At 37.4% G+C, this 17624-nt stretch overlaps 1 protein-coding gene across 6 annotated transcripts; it reads right to left on the reverse strand.

The window, feature by feature from the left end:
• Positions 1 to 2639: 2639 nt before the first annotated feature.
• LOC149026908 (auxin response factor 1-like) lies at positions 2640 to 12579 on the reverse strand. 6 transcript variants are annotated; one of them, XM_089157168.1, is made up of 16 exons: positions 11984 to 12579; positions 11470 to 11532; positions 10869 to 11295; positions 10087 to 10202; positions 8745 to 8840; positions 8587 to 8643; positions 8085 to 8237; positions 7906 to 7990; positions 7702 to 7792; positions 7443 to 7607; positions 6614 to 6733; positions 6459 to 6534; positions 5904 to 6087; positions 5324 to 5829; positions 4291 to 4481; positions 2642 to 3333 (listed from the first exon to the last, which is right to left on the reverse strand). In XM_089157168.1, exons 3-16 carry the CDS (start codon positions 10912 to 10914, stop codon positions 3159 to 3161), a joined length of 2061 nt encoding a protein of 686 aa, XP_089013294.1. In that variant the 5' UTR covers positions 10915 to 11295; positions 11470 to 11532; positions 11984 to 12579; the 3' UTR covers positions 2642 to 3158. The 6 variants fall into 6 exon arrangements, with proteins under 6 accessions (XP_089013316.1, XP_089013294.1, XP_089013302.1 ...); XM_089157176.1 differs by having other exon boundaries at positions 11828 to 12579; XM_089157161.1 differs by having other exon boundaries at positions 11714 to 12579.
• Positions 12580 to 17624: the final 5045 nt, after the last annotated feature.

Consider the following 17624-nt stretch of genomic DNA (forward strand, 5'->3'; position numbering starts at 1 on the left):
TCCGTCTTTTCTCTCTAGGTATGTGGTCCAAACTCAACTCCCAAATGCAACCGTGATGGCGTAGGATGTAAAACCAGCTTTTTAATCCAGATCTCAAGTAAACAATTGGAAACTAGAAAAGCCCAAAGAAGCATCCATTGTACTGTAATGCAATCTATCTGAATAAACATAAGGCACTGCAAGCGGGTCAGTGGTTTGAGGCTAGTGGCATTAAATGGTGACCTGAAGGTTTCATCATGTTTCTTCAACTGGCCCAAATCATCAGGTAGAGTGTCTCACTTCCATTTCTTGGTCAATTCCAAGCTATACCCAGAAAATGTTTGATGTCTTCTAATATTGAGAATCCTAAATGGATGAAAAGCCTAGCATAGTGCTGTTTCCTTTCTTATTCTTTTCATAAAACCCATCCAAGTATTCTAGCGGTTGCTGGCGGGTTTGTTCTTTACTGGGCAAGAAAGCCTCTCATCCCCTCAGTTAAATAAGTCACCTCATAAAAGTATTCTATCCGGTGACTCACCCACCACAGCCAGGTGTGCTATCCGGGTCGAACACCAGATTAGTCAGGACAAAGCCTTGGAAATCGGAGTTGACAAACCAATATATATATATATATTCTATCCGGGATCTTAATATATAAAGTTTGGTTTTTGATACAAGAATCTAACGCCACCATTGTCCTTTCATCCTTCCAATGCCTAGTATATGACATCACACTTCACAAAACTGACCATCTTTCCTTCATACATTAACTAGTGCCCATTGTCTTACTGACATGGGGTGTTAATTATTTTTTTTAAAAAGAAAATGCCCATCAAGGTCCAAGGATAAGATTTATATTTGACTAATAATAATGTGGTCATTCACTAGTGACACCAAGGGGCTCTATTATAAAATAACTAATAAAGCACAGATGTTGATTAAACCAAAAGGAACCCATCAATTAAAATTAGCCAATTTCTGAAACTTTTGGAGCATGCGGCTTCTTATAATTGGCAAAAAGGTTTAATACTAAAAAGCAACATAGTTGGTTTAGTGGTTGAGATCCACTTGCTTTTATCTTACATTAACATTGAAAGAGAGAAAATGCAAGTAGTTTGAAACTCATCCATCAGCCAGAAACACTTCTAAAGATACATTATTAAAGTAAATTAAGTGTATAATAACAGTAACAAAAGGGTCCTACTCCTGTTGTGGCACATGTAGGAGATCCCCTAACCACCTATCATTGGGTTCCACTTTCAATCAAATCATCATAATTAAATGAAACCCTCAACTGACAAAGCCAAACATCCTAACCATTAAGCATGAAAGCAGATTCTTATCATTTATCATTTCCAAGGTACAACATGACAAAAGAAAATCCAAGTGTGATTCTTTATTCTAGGGTTAAGAAACTAGATGGAAGTGTATGAATGATTTTTATATGATCAACCCTTTAAAATTTTCAGGTGGATGCTGACCCACAGGCATGAAACATAATATAGAATCAAATATATAATTCAGATATGACCTAATTCATGCCTTACTGATTTTTGTGATTGTCCAGTATCTAACCCAAATGGATAAAGGAGTTTGATCCCAAAAAGATATGGTCCTTTGGTAATCTTTTCAGCCATCACTTATGGTTATTGACTCAGACATAGACATGTAAGTGTCTTCTACTGTATGTCAACATATAATATCATCCTTTTCCATGCAATGAATGTTTTGATCAATATCACATACTAAATTATTTTTCATTCACAGAATGAAGAAAGAATCTCTTAATCCACAAGAGTTCATGGATTAAATTAAGAAAAAAGTTATTTTGGACCTCAGCTCTTGCCAATGTACCATACCTGAAAATCTAAAAGGATTCGTTTGATTACATAATACCATGGAAGTTGCCCAGAAAAACCAAACTAAGTTGTTAAATTCTGTGTTACCGACAAGAGGAAAGGAATCTATATAGTGTCCCACCCCCACCCATCATCCACCTACAATTTCACAATTATAATAATTGGAAAGTAAATCTTACCACGGCAACCTGATAAAAAAAATATAAGATTCTATTAAAAATAAGTAAATATACAAAGCTTTAGTAATTCTCACCTAAAAGGAACCAAGTTAGCTTTTTGTTCGCGTGAGTGAAGGGAGATTCATCACTACATTGGTTGCATATCCCCCATAGTCCGTATTTGTTCGTAAGCATATTCACTAGAAATACCACACAAAAAGCATGACCTTGGAGGACAAAATAAACTAATAGAACGACTAGTTACTTATTATTTTGAAGGACAAATTACATATAGATTTCTTATAGTTGCAATCCATTACATCTACTACTCTTGAAAAAAAATCAATTACAAAAATCCTTTTAGTTTTTCAACAGAATTGTTTATTTTTAGCTTTCAACGGTAAAGAGCATTTATAATTAATTTTCTTTCAAGAATAGTAAATATAATTTACTACAAACAAAGGGGTCTATTTATAATTTATCTTATTTTAAAAGTAAAATGAAAAGTTGAAGCTGACCTGATTTTTTTTGGTTTAATCCATTTCAGGATTGTTTTGTCGACTGACAGAATAATTTGAAGAATAAGAAATCCATTTGATTTTTTTTAATTTTGAGAATACTTTCTCTTTGGGAAAGTGCGCCAGTGGTGAGCATGACGTCTGGGTGATGGTGTTAGTGGTGGAGGAGGTTGGAAGCATGATAGGGACGAGAGCATGAAGTGAAAGGTAATAGTTTATTCACCATGAGATGCACAACTCCTGAAACAAAGAACATTAAAATTAAAGGTAGGAAAGGAGATTTACAGTGAACAAATTTTTAAAAATAAAAATCATCCCATTAAATTGAAGCCATCAATACCGAAATGGAAAAACAGAGTTCAATAGACAAGGCAACCCTAGCCCACAGAGATAATTCCACTATAAATCATGTGGCTATACAGCAATGGCCAGAGACAATACATGCCACACACTACCACAGCGTCTCCCAAAATATAGAAATCAAAAAGGACACCTGAGATACAACCACAGAGTAAATGCAGGACTTACTTTTAATAGCTTCTCCCTACTCCCCTAAACACCCCCCAACCCAACCCAACCCAACCTTTTTACCCTTTTGAATGGTGAATACACACTTTCAGCTTCATGATAATTGAGTTAACAAGTCATGAATTCGGCCCAATAATAGAAGATTGATCTTCGCTGCCGTTGGCTGCCATTTCAGAATCCGGATTTCCTGGTTTAGCCTCACCATTGACTGGAAGCTTTGTCTTTGGCAACAATTTCTTAACCTCATCCGTAGTGTAAATGAAGATCTTCCTCACCATGCTACAGAACTCGCTGCACAAATGAAAAAATGGAAAGAAAACATTACAGAACCAATCACTTGCAATAAATCAAGATTTCAGACAGGCACATTCAGAAAGATGGGACTCCTCAGTCAGCCACAGTTTTGATGGCTTTAAAACCTACACCTGCAAACACCCCAACTCCCAGGTCATTCAACCACCTTGGATGAAAAAGGGTCAATGACACTGAGGCTCAATGCAGCTGAAAACTAAGCATCAAGCAGATCACACAGGCATCAGTCGTCAATGATGTATGTGGGCAAGCTTCCCCCACCCAAAATAAATAAATAAAATGTTTCGATCAATCAAGTTCTCAAGGTAGTGGATATAAGATGGATCAAGGACGTATGCAGAGTAGGGAATAGCAGTAAAATAGAAATTCTGGTCAACCCTCTCATCTATACATTTGGGGGCTAGTAGGCTACTACATTCTAATCCATCTTTTCCTCTTTTGGGGGGTTGGGGGTTGGGTTTTGCATTAATTCTTGTTCCTCCTACATCAGAGTTGCCCAAGTGCCACTACTCCAAAGATCAATCATACAGCTGCACTTTTTTGGGAGAGAACCATGGGCCCACGGGAATCACCCATAAGGCCTGGTCCAAATACACTGGCTCATCTCTTCTTCTGTTCCACTGTTATCCATCGGCTTGATGCCTTGTCATTAGCAACCACATCCTCCTTTCTAGGTCTTGACTGAAGTCATTTGAGGCCTATTGTCCTTTTAAAACTAAAAGCTTTATCTAAGATCCGTCTTTCAATCAGAGAAACTATATAACAGAATGCTAGGCAAAATTCAGAATACTATTAAGCTGCCATCTTTCAGAAGAAAAAAAAGAAAGGCCTTATAGATCAAGCAGAAGTGGCCAAAAGAGGAGTTGTTCCCCACCCATCAATGAGAAGAGTAATTAAAATAAAAATATTGGTCAGAAAGGTCAGAACAAACTTAACTGCCAAGGGTCATCCCCAACCATCATCATGTCATCCTCATCATCTGTGTACACAACTTGCCATTTCTTTATGGGCCCAGATAATTCACCTTCAATGCTAAACATCTCCTCAAGTTTCCTCACCAGGTCTTCATAGCAGTCTAATCGTGTCAAGTCAACCGCTCTCCCAACAGCCATTCCTTGCATGTGAACCTGAAAACAACACATCATATCAAATTTGTTTTGCACAGGGCAGGGGCCCAGCACATTGGTAAGAATGACCTAGTGGTCATGGGTTCCAGGAAATAGCCTCTTTGTGAAGCAAGGATAAGGCAGGCATTTTAGCAATTTCTGCACTGAGTATGCCATTTTATCAATTTCTGGTTTGCACCTATAGCCATTATCTAGGAAAACAAAAGCAAACATTAAATCTTAAAAAAATGTATATTTCCTTGCATTTGTTTAAATGAGAATATCAGAAAAGGGGCAAGCCGAGTAGCTAATGGAACCTTTTAGAGGCTAAACCGGATTATTATTTCTTTAATTCCATTGGTGAAATACATGAGGTCTCATAATAGAGCGACTGCTAATCAACATGGCACAAATGGATCTTCCCTTGCCAAAGGAAAATATTAACATCAATATATGCTGTCCACGAAAGTACAACATTAAAGGATACAAGAACTCCTAAAAGAAATTAAAATAAAGCCTGGAACCGTTATATTTATTTGTTTTGCTGATATCAATTAAGCAAGCAAAATATGTGAAGGGGATTGGTTGGTAACTTGACAAGCAAACACTAGAGAAAAACCAACTGTGCATCCCAAATATCTGCTATGTGGCAGAGCAGGTGAGAACAGATTGTACACATATAGGAACCAGTAAAATGCATTTGCCATTTGTTCTCTCTATTTTGCTTCTAAATCACCTCCTGAAGACTCCCTATATCAGATGCATTATCTAGTGAATAAATCATAGCCCGGTAGGAAACATTTTCATCTTTATGAGGTTTATACAACAATGTTAAGTGCGAAACTAGTGCATCATTAACATACCTTGGTACAACTCCGAGTTTGCCTGCTTTGCATTTCCTGTGGAGATCTCAAGCACGATTTCTCAGGCTCACTGCTTACTGGCGGCATATCAAAACAATTGATATTTGATGGCTGAGATAGCCGATCAGAGTCTGCATCAATGGATGGAGCTGGTTGATCTTCTCCCACTCCACCAGCCGAAGTTACCACAGGTGAAGTTTCATTCAAAGGGGAGTTGCCAACCAACTGGATCCCAAATAGCCGGTATCCATTACCACTTTCAGGTTGCTTCTCTCCATATGCTCTACTAACAGTTGCAGTCAAGGACTCAGTTGGAATTTCTGCATGGTTAGGCCAGCGTGTTGAATTGACAGCCTGAGAATTATTTCCATTGAATCCAAGAGAGCCTGCCTTTGCAATGGAGGAGAAGAGGGAAGCAGAACTAGGTGATGGATAAAGGTCTCGTGCACTCCTTAAGCCAGAATACGGATTAGTCGAGGGAGACTCAACACTGGGTTTCCACATACCTAATTGGACAAGGAGAAATGCCTGTTCTTATTGGTATTGACAAATAATAAAAGAAAAAACAAAGAAACAGTACCAGGGCAAAATTCCAAACCAAATACTGAAGTATCAGGAGTAGGTGAAGGTAAAAGTGGGGGTCGTGCACGTTTATTTCTGTGCACTGGTTGAGAGTTCGAAGGAGGAGCTGCCACTAATGGTTCCAATTCCCATGGTGAAACTCTCTCTGGACGAGGAATTGTTGATGGTTCGTCCCAGTGAACCTATTAATCAGGACGATGTCATTCACAGTTCCAAGACAAATAAATAAACTCAACGAAGAACAGAAAATTACAAGAAAAAAAAATGCCAAGATAACCCATTGACTGCTTAAGAGAACCTCAGCATTCAATTTGGAGCTCAACACAAAAAGCAAGTTGACATAATCTAAACAAAGGCCTTCGAGCGTATAGAAAATTTCAAGTATCTTGATCACCTTTCCAATAGACACTAACAAGTTATGCAAAATTCAACTTTCAAGTCCTTAAAGGGCCACAGAAAGCCACGCAAGCCATTCAGTTAACAACTTCCAAGTCGTCATACACTCAAAATTTTGGCCAATCCAGTTTTAAGTACAAGATATTGTAGAATTTACCTTCAACGATCTCCATTCAGAATCTTCCCAAGAAGAAGATGCAGCCTCTCCAACACCAATAATAGTACCACTGAACCTGAACAATTACAGAAAGCAAGCTTGTAGTTGGATATTATAACCGCATACCAAAATAATAAGCCAATAACACAACAGACCTTCTTTCGGGAGCTTCCTCACCCTCAAATCTCATTTTAAATCTCATCCCAACAGATAACTTGGGGTTCCGTGCTTCAAGATACTTGTTAACACTAATGATAAACTCAGAACGACTTGTCCTGAAAAGAAATAGGACTGGTTCAGCAAAATACTCGTCTGCTTTTTTAACAAACAAAACAAGAATTGGAAGATTCAACCAATGAATAGACTCAAAATGCTACATCGGAGTTAGCTGGTTTCATATTCCTGTGCCCATCATATTTACAAATATTTTTCTGGAATATCGCAGGCAAAGAAAGTAGTTATTTTAACTAGTGTACCATTAAAAATTTCTTGGAGAAATCAATGGAACAGCCCATGAATTCAGATTTTGCATCTTATCTGAATGCCAATAAGTAGAAAGACCATTATAATCCACAGCACAGCAGAAAGACCATAAAAAAGGATGATGTTCTTAACAAAAATACAGCTTCTCATGAGAAATAGAAGGCTTGCCATCAAAATATGGAGATGTTAACAAGACAAGGAGTTTCTTGGAAACTGAAGGCTTGTCATCAAAACATTTCCAGTTTATGTCATGATACAAAATGATGCCAAGAACCAACTAAATTTCTTCAAAATCATATGATTCTTTACCGACACAAGTCTTGACATCAGAACTTCATATACAATTTCTAAACCGAGCAGAAGTTCCGGAACGTCAATGAGACAAAATGTGAGATAACAGAAAGAAACAGCCGTAAGCACCAATACATGTGATAACTGATGACATTAAGACCAACTTTCATGAATGTAAGGAAACACATTAATAAGAAAGAGTTACCAAACCTTGGCTTATAGAAAACAGAGAAGAGGGTTCCAGTTGCTTGGGCATGAGATGCAGTGGCCAGAACCCCAAGATGCATGCTGTGACTCGATATAACAGATGATGGCATGTTATTCAGCTGCCTCATGAGCCTCCGTACTCCAACACGCAGCTCTCCACTCTCACCTCTGTTATATTGTAAAGTGCAGCCATTCACAGCATTATTGTCAATAAAACTGAAAGTTTTAATCAAATACATAAGGTGTGTATGACGTAACTTACCTAAGGAATATAAATGCATCACCAGCCACCAGTCTCTTAGAACTGACAAAGACACTCCATCCGGTTGTGAGTAAGTGACGCCGAGGCTGACCTGAAAGCAATTGGCATTGGACATTGACAATAGTTCATAAAGAAAAAGACAAACTCCCAGTCAGAGATCAAACTGTAACCAGACCTTCAAAAGTCAGTTAAAAAAATTCAAACCTCGGAAAATATGACGAAAATGCCATTCATTTCCATGCAGATCTGTTGCAACCAATTCTTGCCAAGGTGGATGCTGAGACATATCCTGCAAGGGAACAAGATTCAAGGCAGCTTGGAATGGGAAAATGGCCAACTAGCTGAACAGTCCAAGATGGATCAATGTTGAATTAAAAGCTCACCAATGGTGGTAGACAATCATCAGCATGCCTCCTAAGAACAGAGAACCCTCCATGGGTGCTTGTGTCAGAAGCAGTAAGCGTCTTGCAGAATGAATGAACCACATACCTCGGAGGATCCGGAAGTGGAGGATCAGGCTTTGTAACCTCACTTTGCTAGCCCCAAGGTAGGAGGAAAAGCCAAGAGAAGAGACAACATGAAACAGCACACCAGCAATTCCAGTTAGTTCCTAAACAATGCATTAAGGGATATGTCCACAATCAAAGTAGACGCTCAATACTAGTGATCTATAAGCAACATGCATTCAAGATTTCTGGCCATGATCAATACCAATTATGGCATCTATGCACAAGTTCTCAGGAAATATTTCTTCTCTTCAACAAAATTGAGAGAAGAAAATCGAATGAGAGATGAAGGAAGAGAACCCTGCTGTATATCTCACATTGATGTCCTTGTTACATCGAATACCAGTCATTCATTTTGAGTGGATACTAGGAAACTCACATCATGTTCAGGAAGTAGAGTGATCTGTGCATAAACCTCATCAGTTTCTGGTTCTGCCTACACATTGTAAGGAAGAGATGAACGAATTGGCAACCAAAAATTAAAAGGAAGCCAAGCCACTTTACTACGAGAATTAAGAAAATAATCTGCATACTCACCTTTAGCTGCACATTAACTACTTTGCAAAGGATTTTCGATGGCAGATTGAATGATGGCATCTGCTGGTCCAGACCTTGGTGTGTTGATGCCTCAAGCTATAATAAGATGGTAAAGAAGGAAACAAATAAATTTAAATAATGTACAGTCTGTTCATCCTTCCTAATGCAAGAGAAGCTTGATATGTTTACAGGTTTTTATTGAACTGAGACAGAAAGAAAAAATTTAAGTGACATTTGAGACAGTTCAATATAATTCTTTTTAGGGAAAGTTTCAGAGACACCCCAAAAGTAAGTAAAATTGACATAGACACCCCCAAAATGTCACGTGAAATTACAATAGTACACTCCATTAGCATTTTCTGTTAAGTCATGATTGGATGATTTCATAATTCCAAAACTATCCTTATTTTAATGTGAGTATTCCTTCTTAACCTTAGTAAAAAAATACATTCATCGATAACTGTATTTTCTCCTTGAAACTAGGGAATGTTTTAGGCATCAATTGCCACTTCCATCCTTGCTGATATTTTCTCCTTGCAGTTACGGAATGTTACACATCGAGATTGTCACTTCCATTCTTGCTGATGGGTTTAATAGAATGTTTCAAGGTTTGAAGCTGCCGATTACCATCCCAAATCTTGGATTTTACAAGCCCTACAATTTTGATGCTCTCTCCCATTTGTTTTCCTCCAGTTAAATCTCTATGTAGAAATGAAGTTTGTATAGAACGGATGGAAGCTTTGGAAGTTGCTAATTAAATTGCGAGACCTAGGTTTCTACAAGCCCTAAAAATGAAGATGTTCATGAGATATTTTCACATCGGTTCTAACAGAACAGGTGACGTTTGCCAATTTTACATGCTTGTGGGGTGTCTCTGCTTTCAGCCATATATGCCGGGGTGTCTATGAAATTTTACCTTCTTTTTATAAAGAAAATACAAACCAAAAACGAAATTGTATATACATTTCAGTACACATTGAGATTTTCTCTAGACATAAAAGCTGGCATGTGGAGAGTTTTGAATTAACCTTCCAACCATACCCACACACAAAAAAAAAAAAAAAGATTACATTAAAGTAAAAGACAACGTAAAGCTCCCAGAAGAACTATGGCAACGTAATGCATATAAGTACCAACTAATTAACAATTAATGAAAAGCATATCTGATGCAGAGCGCAAATAAAATTCCTAGGGAATTTCATTCCTTTCTTTCCCTTTCTCTAAGGCTTCCCTCTTAAGCACTAAGCTTCTTCCACCAGTCATCCATGTATGTTAAGAATTGGATCCTAGATTGTCTGGCTTGTTTTGCTCAGAAAATGACAAGTAAACCAATTCAACCTACCTGTTCCATATGACCTTGGGGGAAGTAATAAACCCGTTCTCCTTCCCGAGGTACAGTGACCAAAGGACCAGCACAGGCATGCCAGAGTTCCTTGTATAAAATATCACGAGAGGTCCCTATAGAAAAACAGAAAATGCAGACACATAAATAAAGCATAAAGAGCTTGAGGAAGATAGCAACAGAGGCATTAGAACACCCATATAAAGTTTGAGCACCACATCCTCTATTCAATAACAGAACATTTTTTATGCTTTGCAGATTTTCCAATGAATATGCAGGTTGAACGAAAACTAAGAAGAGCGCGAAACCTTGCACCTAATGAACATAAACACCACAAAAAGTGCAAAAATCCATTGCCAAATTAAACAATTACCAGAAATATGCATTGGTCAAAAGCAATGGCATTGCCAATTGCCAATATTAAAACAGAGTCTGAGCTCAGGCCTGGGTTAGGAACTTAAGCATCACAGGTATGGCTCGTAGCTCCTAAGGTATAAATTAACCACTAAGTCATCTACATCGCTAGATAATTTTATTTGCTAATGGAAGAAAATAAACAGCTTATAGATCAAGGGAAGAAACTTATTTTCTCTCCCGAATAGTCCCATCTGATCAGTGACATCTCTTCTAAATGGTGAAAGCAATTTTCTCTTCCCCTCGTGAACAGAAACGAAAAAGTACATCCAGGAAAACATTAAAACAAACAGGACTTCAGTCCTTAAAAGGCAGAAAGCAGTCGAGATATATTCAAAATTTTGAGGAAGATAAAAAGAAAGTTGGACCTAAATTTTGTCCTTCCGAGGAAAGATTTAATGACGCCATTGCCATGAAACTCCAAAACAAGGATCCTCACAAGCAGTCGATCTACGACAGTCTCGTCAGAAAACAGACTTCTATCCAACAGTAGAGAAGGCCTTCGAAACCAGACTGATGGATCAATTCCTCCAACAACCGCACCTTTGTATGAGTAGAGAATTCTTCAACTAAAGAAACCAAAGGGATAAATCCAGTATCAAAGGGAATTTGACCGCGAGCTTTTATCTTCACCAACCATACAGGCTCCACACTTAAGGGGTCTACATCACTTCAGGTGTTTGCCCTCCAATCTTTATATTCATCCCGTAACGCAGAGAGCTCTTTGTAATTCCTATTAATTGCTTATGGAGATGCCTGAAGACGAATGGGAGCGCCTACGTAACTCAGGTGCGGCTGAAACAGCTCATTAAACAGTATAAATAACCTTGTCAGTCTATTCCGATTCCACTCCCAGAATATGCTATAAACGCTCGCCTTAAATGCACAAAGCTGTTAGATCTTTAACGCTGATGAAGTAAATATGAAACTGATACTTCAAGAGCCATGTCTGCCGCTGTCGACCCGTACCTTCAGCATCGGTGAAGCTTCTTTCTGCCTAAAAACTAGAAAGGTGGGATAAAATATCAGAACCTGAAAATTAAGGGTAAAATGAATTCCGATTAGCCAGGGAAATAATGTTACAGACTCCAAATTACACAGTTACCACCTAAAAACAGAGAAAGAAAGATCCAAAAAGATAAAGCAGTCAGAAAGACGAAGTAGAACCACGAAATGCAAAAGTTCCTTCAAGAACCAAAACTCAAAATCTAACTTTGAACGAACACACGAGGAAAGATTCTTAATCCTCTTAAAGATTTCTCCTTTGCCATTTTTGCTCCATAAACGCTGCAGGTATTTCGCCAAAATAAGAGGGAAAGAATACAACCGTAAATACAGGTGGAACTATGCAAGAACGAAGAGGACTATAGACTCAAAGTCTTCACCCAAGACGCCAAGTCCACGACTCCATTATCCATCCAAATCTACAGCGACAATGAAATAGAAAAGATTCAGAGACACTATTCAAACCGTAATCTCTTACTTATTCCATGTTTCCATTGATAGGGACCACTTGAAATGTCTCAGAATCTGCTGGAATATGCTGGAAACTGATCGTTTCCACTCAACAAGCTAAAAAAAATCGCCATTTCTGTCCAAACAAACTCGATAGAACGAAGCACTCAGAAATTTTCCTATACAATGGTACAACAAACTCGATCTCCGGCGGAAAAAGTGTTCCACAGTGAACCAAAGCAGAAATCAAAGAGAAAGGTGATCGATGTTTAAGTCTTTAAGTGATGAAGACTCGAGAATTCCTGCAAACTCGCTTGTCTGCTGTCGCTTGTCGATGCTGCCTCTTTTTCAGTTCAGCTTTTTCACGCAAACCGAAAATTTTCCCTTTTAGCCCTCCGCTCGCTTGGCATTTTCCAACCCTCTACTCTCTCTCTACCTCTTCACGTTGAGGATTTTCTCTCTCTTTTCCTCTCCTGACTCAAAACGATGAGTGCGCAATGCGCATCCGACACTGGTTTTAGCGCTACCGATCACCCCTACAAGCTTCCTCTTCACGCGCGGCTTCTTCTTCTCTATAAAATCATTGACCAGCTCTGTAACATTTCACCCTCATCACCAGGGTGACACTGACGCTTCCTCTATTCAATTCAGCCCCGGCACCGGACGGGCCGGTTTTCACGTGCAGTTGCCCCGGCTGGCCCACTTCTCCTGAAGATTTTTTTTGAACGGAACTTCTTCTAAAAATATCAACTTCGAATAACCGTTCTCCCGGCCTTGTGGTTTAAGCGGTATCTTCCGATTCAACCAGACCGGATTGGTGGGTGTGAGCCCTGAGACCTATAATATAATATTCCTGGCTGCCAACACGTGGCATCATCAGTCTCTAGACCCATCTTTTGGACAAATATAATAATTGAATGCCTTCTCCATTACTTGTTCGCCACGTGTACAAGCAGACCCGGAAAAGACTGACGAGATTCTATGCAGTTTCAGGAATCTCATCCTAGTTGTATTGCCATAAACACCCCTGACTCATTGGCCAGGAAATTTCATTGCAATGGGTAAGTATGGAGGACATTTTGGTCCAATGAGTTCGGTTTCCCGTTTCCCCAAAAACCTGGAGACGCTGCGCAATACCATCAATATGACGTCATTAATTGGAACTGTACGTTATTTTGGTTATTTTAAACCTACCCGGTTCAGGGTTGATTTTAGAATCAAGCTGACTGGGTAATGAATACTAACGGCGTTAGCAGATTGACGGTGACCTTTAGGTGGAAGGGTGGGGGGCAATTAATAATTAACATTTTTAAAGGGGGGTTGGTTTATTGACTGTCGGGGTTGAGGCAGGCAGAAGGGGCTGGCCAGTAATATTCCGGCAGAAGTAAAATAAGGAAAAAAGTAGGTCTTTGCTATCTCCACTATTCATCTCGAATTTTTTATTATCGACACTACTACTCTATTGAATTTTAATCTAAAGTCCTTTGCGTGCGTATTTTATATATTATTTATTATTTAAAATTTGAGGTGGGGCCCATGGGATAAGGTTCCTTGATCTCTATAGGTAGATTATCTTTGTCTCCAACCCCCCGGAAGCAGGGGGGAATAAGGTTAGTCGGCTTTCATTATTTCCTATCGTTTCCTTGTGGTCTTCTCATGTTACCAGAAAAACCCATTTGAAAAAGGTTTCCGTTGAATAGTAGTGGACACTAGAGAGGACACACACTGGGTCCCTTAACCAATACCAGGGCGACACAACACATAAATGTTGATAGGTTGGTGTCTTTTGTGAATTAGAACTGAATAAGGGGTATTGGTAACAATCCACCCAAAAAATAATAATAATAATAAGGGGTATTGGTAATATTTAATTTTTAAAGGGATTAATTAAAGAATAATTATCGGGTGTAATAATGGAAGTGATGTTGCTTTTAAATCATAAAACAATTCAAGCTTCCGTTCTATATGCGTTTATTAAATCTAAGCATATTCTCCCATATAGTAATGAGAGTCCACCCTTGCAAGTAAAGGGTTGTCTTTCTTCTACATCCATCTATCACATATTTAAGGTGAGATTTTATCTGAGCACTAATAAAATGGAGTAGAGATGGAGTCTCTTCCTAAATATATGATAAGAGAGTGGACTTCAAATCTTCTACCTCTAGGGTTAGAAGATGAACTTTCCTCACACTATCTTACTATATATTTAGGAGCAAGATCCACCTAAAGGTGTCAATCGGCACGGTTTCGGTCATTTAGTACTGTTTTGGTACCGTACTGAATTTCAATTTCAATACAATAAATCAAACTATACTCTATCGAATTTATACAGTACCATACAATTTCAGTATTTTCATAAACGTTACAGTAGGGGTTCGATATGAAATCAGTACAGAACAACAGCACGGTTCAGTATCTAGTACAGTATATTTTTTACATGAAATAATCCAATTCTTTTCATATTCTCGTAATCAAAAGCTTTCTAAGAACATCAATTGTTTGAGGTAATTGAAAATAATTTGGAACATTTATTTGAAAATGTGGTCAATAGATGTCCCGAATTAATCTATAATGAAATTGATTTTCCTGAAAGTAAATGTTTACCAAAGAGTCAAGCACGTTTAAGTCTTAACCGCAAGGAAGCGAAAAACAATAAGATGCAGAGAGGAGTAGGGAGCGATTTTACCTCCGGTGAATAACCGATTGGGGTTGTGTTGTTCAGTTCAACAATGGTAAAGATTGAATAAAACGATGGAATTGAAGCCTTGAAGGAATTAATGATGGCGCAAAACAAAGTTCCAACTTCAATCACAACCACTTGCAAATACAATAAGGCGAACAAAGAGTCAAGAGAAGAGCCAAGAGACAAAAGACGAACCATAAAGAACAAAGAACTAGGGTGTCATTTATTATATAAACAACTCCGGAATTCCATATTGATATTATGGTAATTCAAAACATTCAGTATGGTTTTGGCACATATTAATAGTATGGCACCTTAAAACATTGGCTCCTTCCATACTATGGTACCTACAACTCAATTGTAGTTGTTCTCTAGCGTGACATGTTATGATCACCATCAAAGGTGATAATTGAACTCCTAGGTTGGGAGTCTAATCTCTTTTGGCCCATATTCAATATTATGGTAATTCGGTACATTTAGTACGGTTTTGGTACATACTGATAGTATGATACCTTAAAACCAACACCGTACCGTACCGAATTGCTAAGTTTGTTCGGTATTGCACTGTATTGGATTTTGATTTAGTACACAATTGACACCCTTAAGACTACCCCGTCAATGCTCAAAGGTGGGTCTCAATCTTAAATGTATAGTGGAAATGTGTGAATAAAGCACAATGAATCCCAACTTAGAAGAGTATAAATGGAGCACATCCTTTAGCTACAACCTTAACTGTAGTAACGAGAGTAGAGAGTATCTTACCTCAAAAGATAAAAGCCAGGTAATCTTTAGTGTATTTGCTATAATTTGAAATTGAGACTTAACGCATGGGTAACTTAAACCGTACGAGCTTCGTGTAAGCGAAAAATAAAAAATAAATAAAATAAAAAAAATAATAAATAAATTTATAGCAAATACTTGAATTGAATTATAATTTGAATTTGAGATTTAACACATGGGTATCCTAAATTGTATGCTCTTCGCTTGAGCAAAAAAAAATAAAAATAAAAAACAAGAAATTAAAAGAATAAATAAATTTCAAATCGTATGCTCTTCTTAAGAACCCAAAAAATTATTAATAATAATAATGAATAGTGCATATTGTATTTTTTTTTGGGTACATTGCATATTGTTTTTTTAATGGTACATTGCATATTGTTTTTTTAATCTTATATATGTAATTACTTTTCCATTTGACTTTAATGATTACTTTTTATATGACTTGATTACATCAATTAATCATTTTAAAAACATGGTAGTTCTAAAGGTAATTTTTATTCGAAGTACTATATTATTATTATTATTAATTATTACCAGTTGTTTGGTTTGTAGTTAAAATAGTCACCCTTGGGTTAGGCATAATGCCTTCTTACTAGAATTTGTTATTGGCCTTCCAAATATGCTAGGCTACTGCCCACCAAATGCTATCCACCTCATGGTTTGGAACCCCTTGAAAACTCCTCTTGACAGAGATGGTATGCCAACCGAACAGTTTTGTAACTTTGCCCATATTCAAGAATCCTCTCTATTATTTGATGTAATTGAGATGCGAGGAATCTCACCACTTTCCATCGGTGTGAAGAGGGCAAACACCAACTGGAGATTCCACTCCATGGACTACTCAAAATCCATAAATAGGGTTTTTCTCTATTACATAATTTGGATCAAGACTCATTCTATTGGTTTTTATGCAAGTTATGTGGAAAATGAGGGTAAAAAATGAATGTAACATTTTTTTAGCCAGTTCAACCATAAATATTCGAAAAAAAGTCAACTTTCAGAGAAAGTTTTCATACCCAAAAAACATAATAAGATTAAGAAGATCTTTAGCTTTGTTGCTTCTTATGGCTCTGTAAAATTTGCATCCAAACAATTTGAACTATTTTCTTTGGTGACAAAGAAAATTCACTACAAACTAGGGGCATGAGGCATCTACACAAAAAATGGGGCTTCCATGGCCGAGAACTCAACATCTTAATAAAAATCATTGTCAATAAATTTAAGACAATCAACCCCTGCATTATTTAGAATATTCAATCTCCAAAATGTTATCCGAATTTATTGATCCATAGCTAATGACTAGGAAGCACTTGTTTAGAAAAATCTTAAAAGACCAATGAGATTTTTTCTACTGTTGAACATGATATCCTGCTACAAAACATACGAGAATGAATTGGAAAAAGAAAAGAAAAGGAATGAGAGTTGAATAAATACATTTGTCACAACTTAATACTATAAGAATTAAGAGTTATTTCAAACACACATCACTTACAGTGAGATCTATACTTCTCAGTGGAAAAGTTATGAGATTGACCTTTGCGGATGACAAAGTTCCCTCTGAGGATATAATCGAGTTACGTGCAAGCTGGTCCTGATGAACCTTAGACAAAAAACACACACACACATCAAAAGCTTGCCAACCGAATATGTTTAACCCAATCACATGAAATAATAATGTGATAGATTGATTGACCACAAACTTAAAATATATATGTATATATAATTTCAATATTGTTAGAGGTGAAAGAATTTCAAGTGTCACTAAAATTAGTCAAACTGAAATTTTCCTAAAAAATCTAAGCATCATTCAAGAAGTCTAGAAAAGTATTGTCTAAAATAACTCTTTGGGTAACCATTTCAGTTGGGTCAAATTTATCTCACCAATACAACGAGAATGAATGTAGGAGATTAATGGAAAAAACCAAAAGCAAATACCGAGCTCTATCCTAATACATCTAAGCATTGTTTTTTTAATAGTGTGACAAATTTTGCAACCCACTTTAGGATAAAAAAACAGAGTTATAGTGAAGTATTTGGCCTTCAAAATCCACACTTAGAACACATCATGTCATCCCAAATTCAATTACAAAGCAAAGTTGAAACCCTCACTTATGCATAAGCCAAAGATTTCCTCATTTGTTTTTTGGAGGCAACATCTATTGCAAGTGAAGATAGTTAAATCCTCCATTTTTCTAGGGTTGTTCGA

The sequence above is a fragment of the Hakea prostrata genome, chromosome 1 (genome assembly GCF_041222555.1).
Source record: "Hakea prostrata isolate BN-2017 chromosome 1, UWA_Hpros_2, whole genome shotgun sequence".
In the NCBI taxonomy this organism is placed as follows: Eukaryota; Viridiplantae; Streptophyta; class Magnoliopsida; order Proteales; family Proteaceae; genus Hakea; species Hakea prostrata.

Excerpts from the sequence above, each read along its gene's own strand:
- LOC149026908 (XM_089157168.1), bottom strand. The coding sequence starts at position 10,914 with ATGGCAATGGCGTCATTAAATCTTTCCTCGGAAGGACAAAATTTAG. Across the intron at positions 7,793-7,905 it reads TTTTCGTCATATTTTCCGAG|GTCAGCCTCGGCGTCACTTA; the intron begins GTTTGAATTTTT and ends AATTGCTTTCAG. Across the intron at positions 6,734-7,442 it reads TCTGTTTTCTATAAGCCAAG|GACAAGTCGTTCTGAGTTTA; the intron begins GTTTGGTAACTC and ends ATTTCTTTTCAG.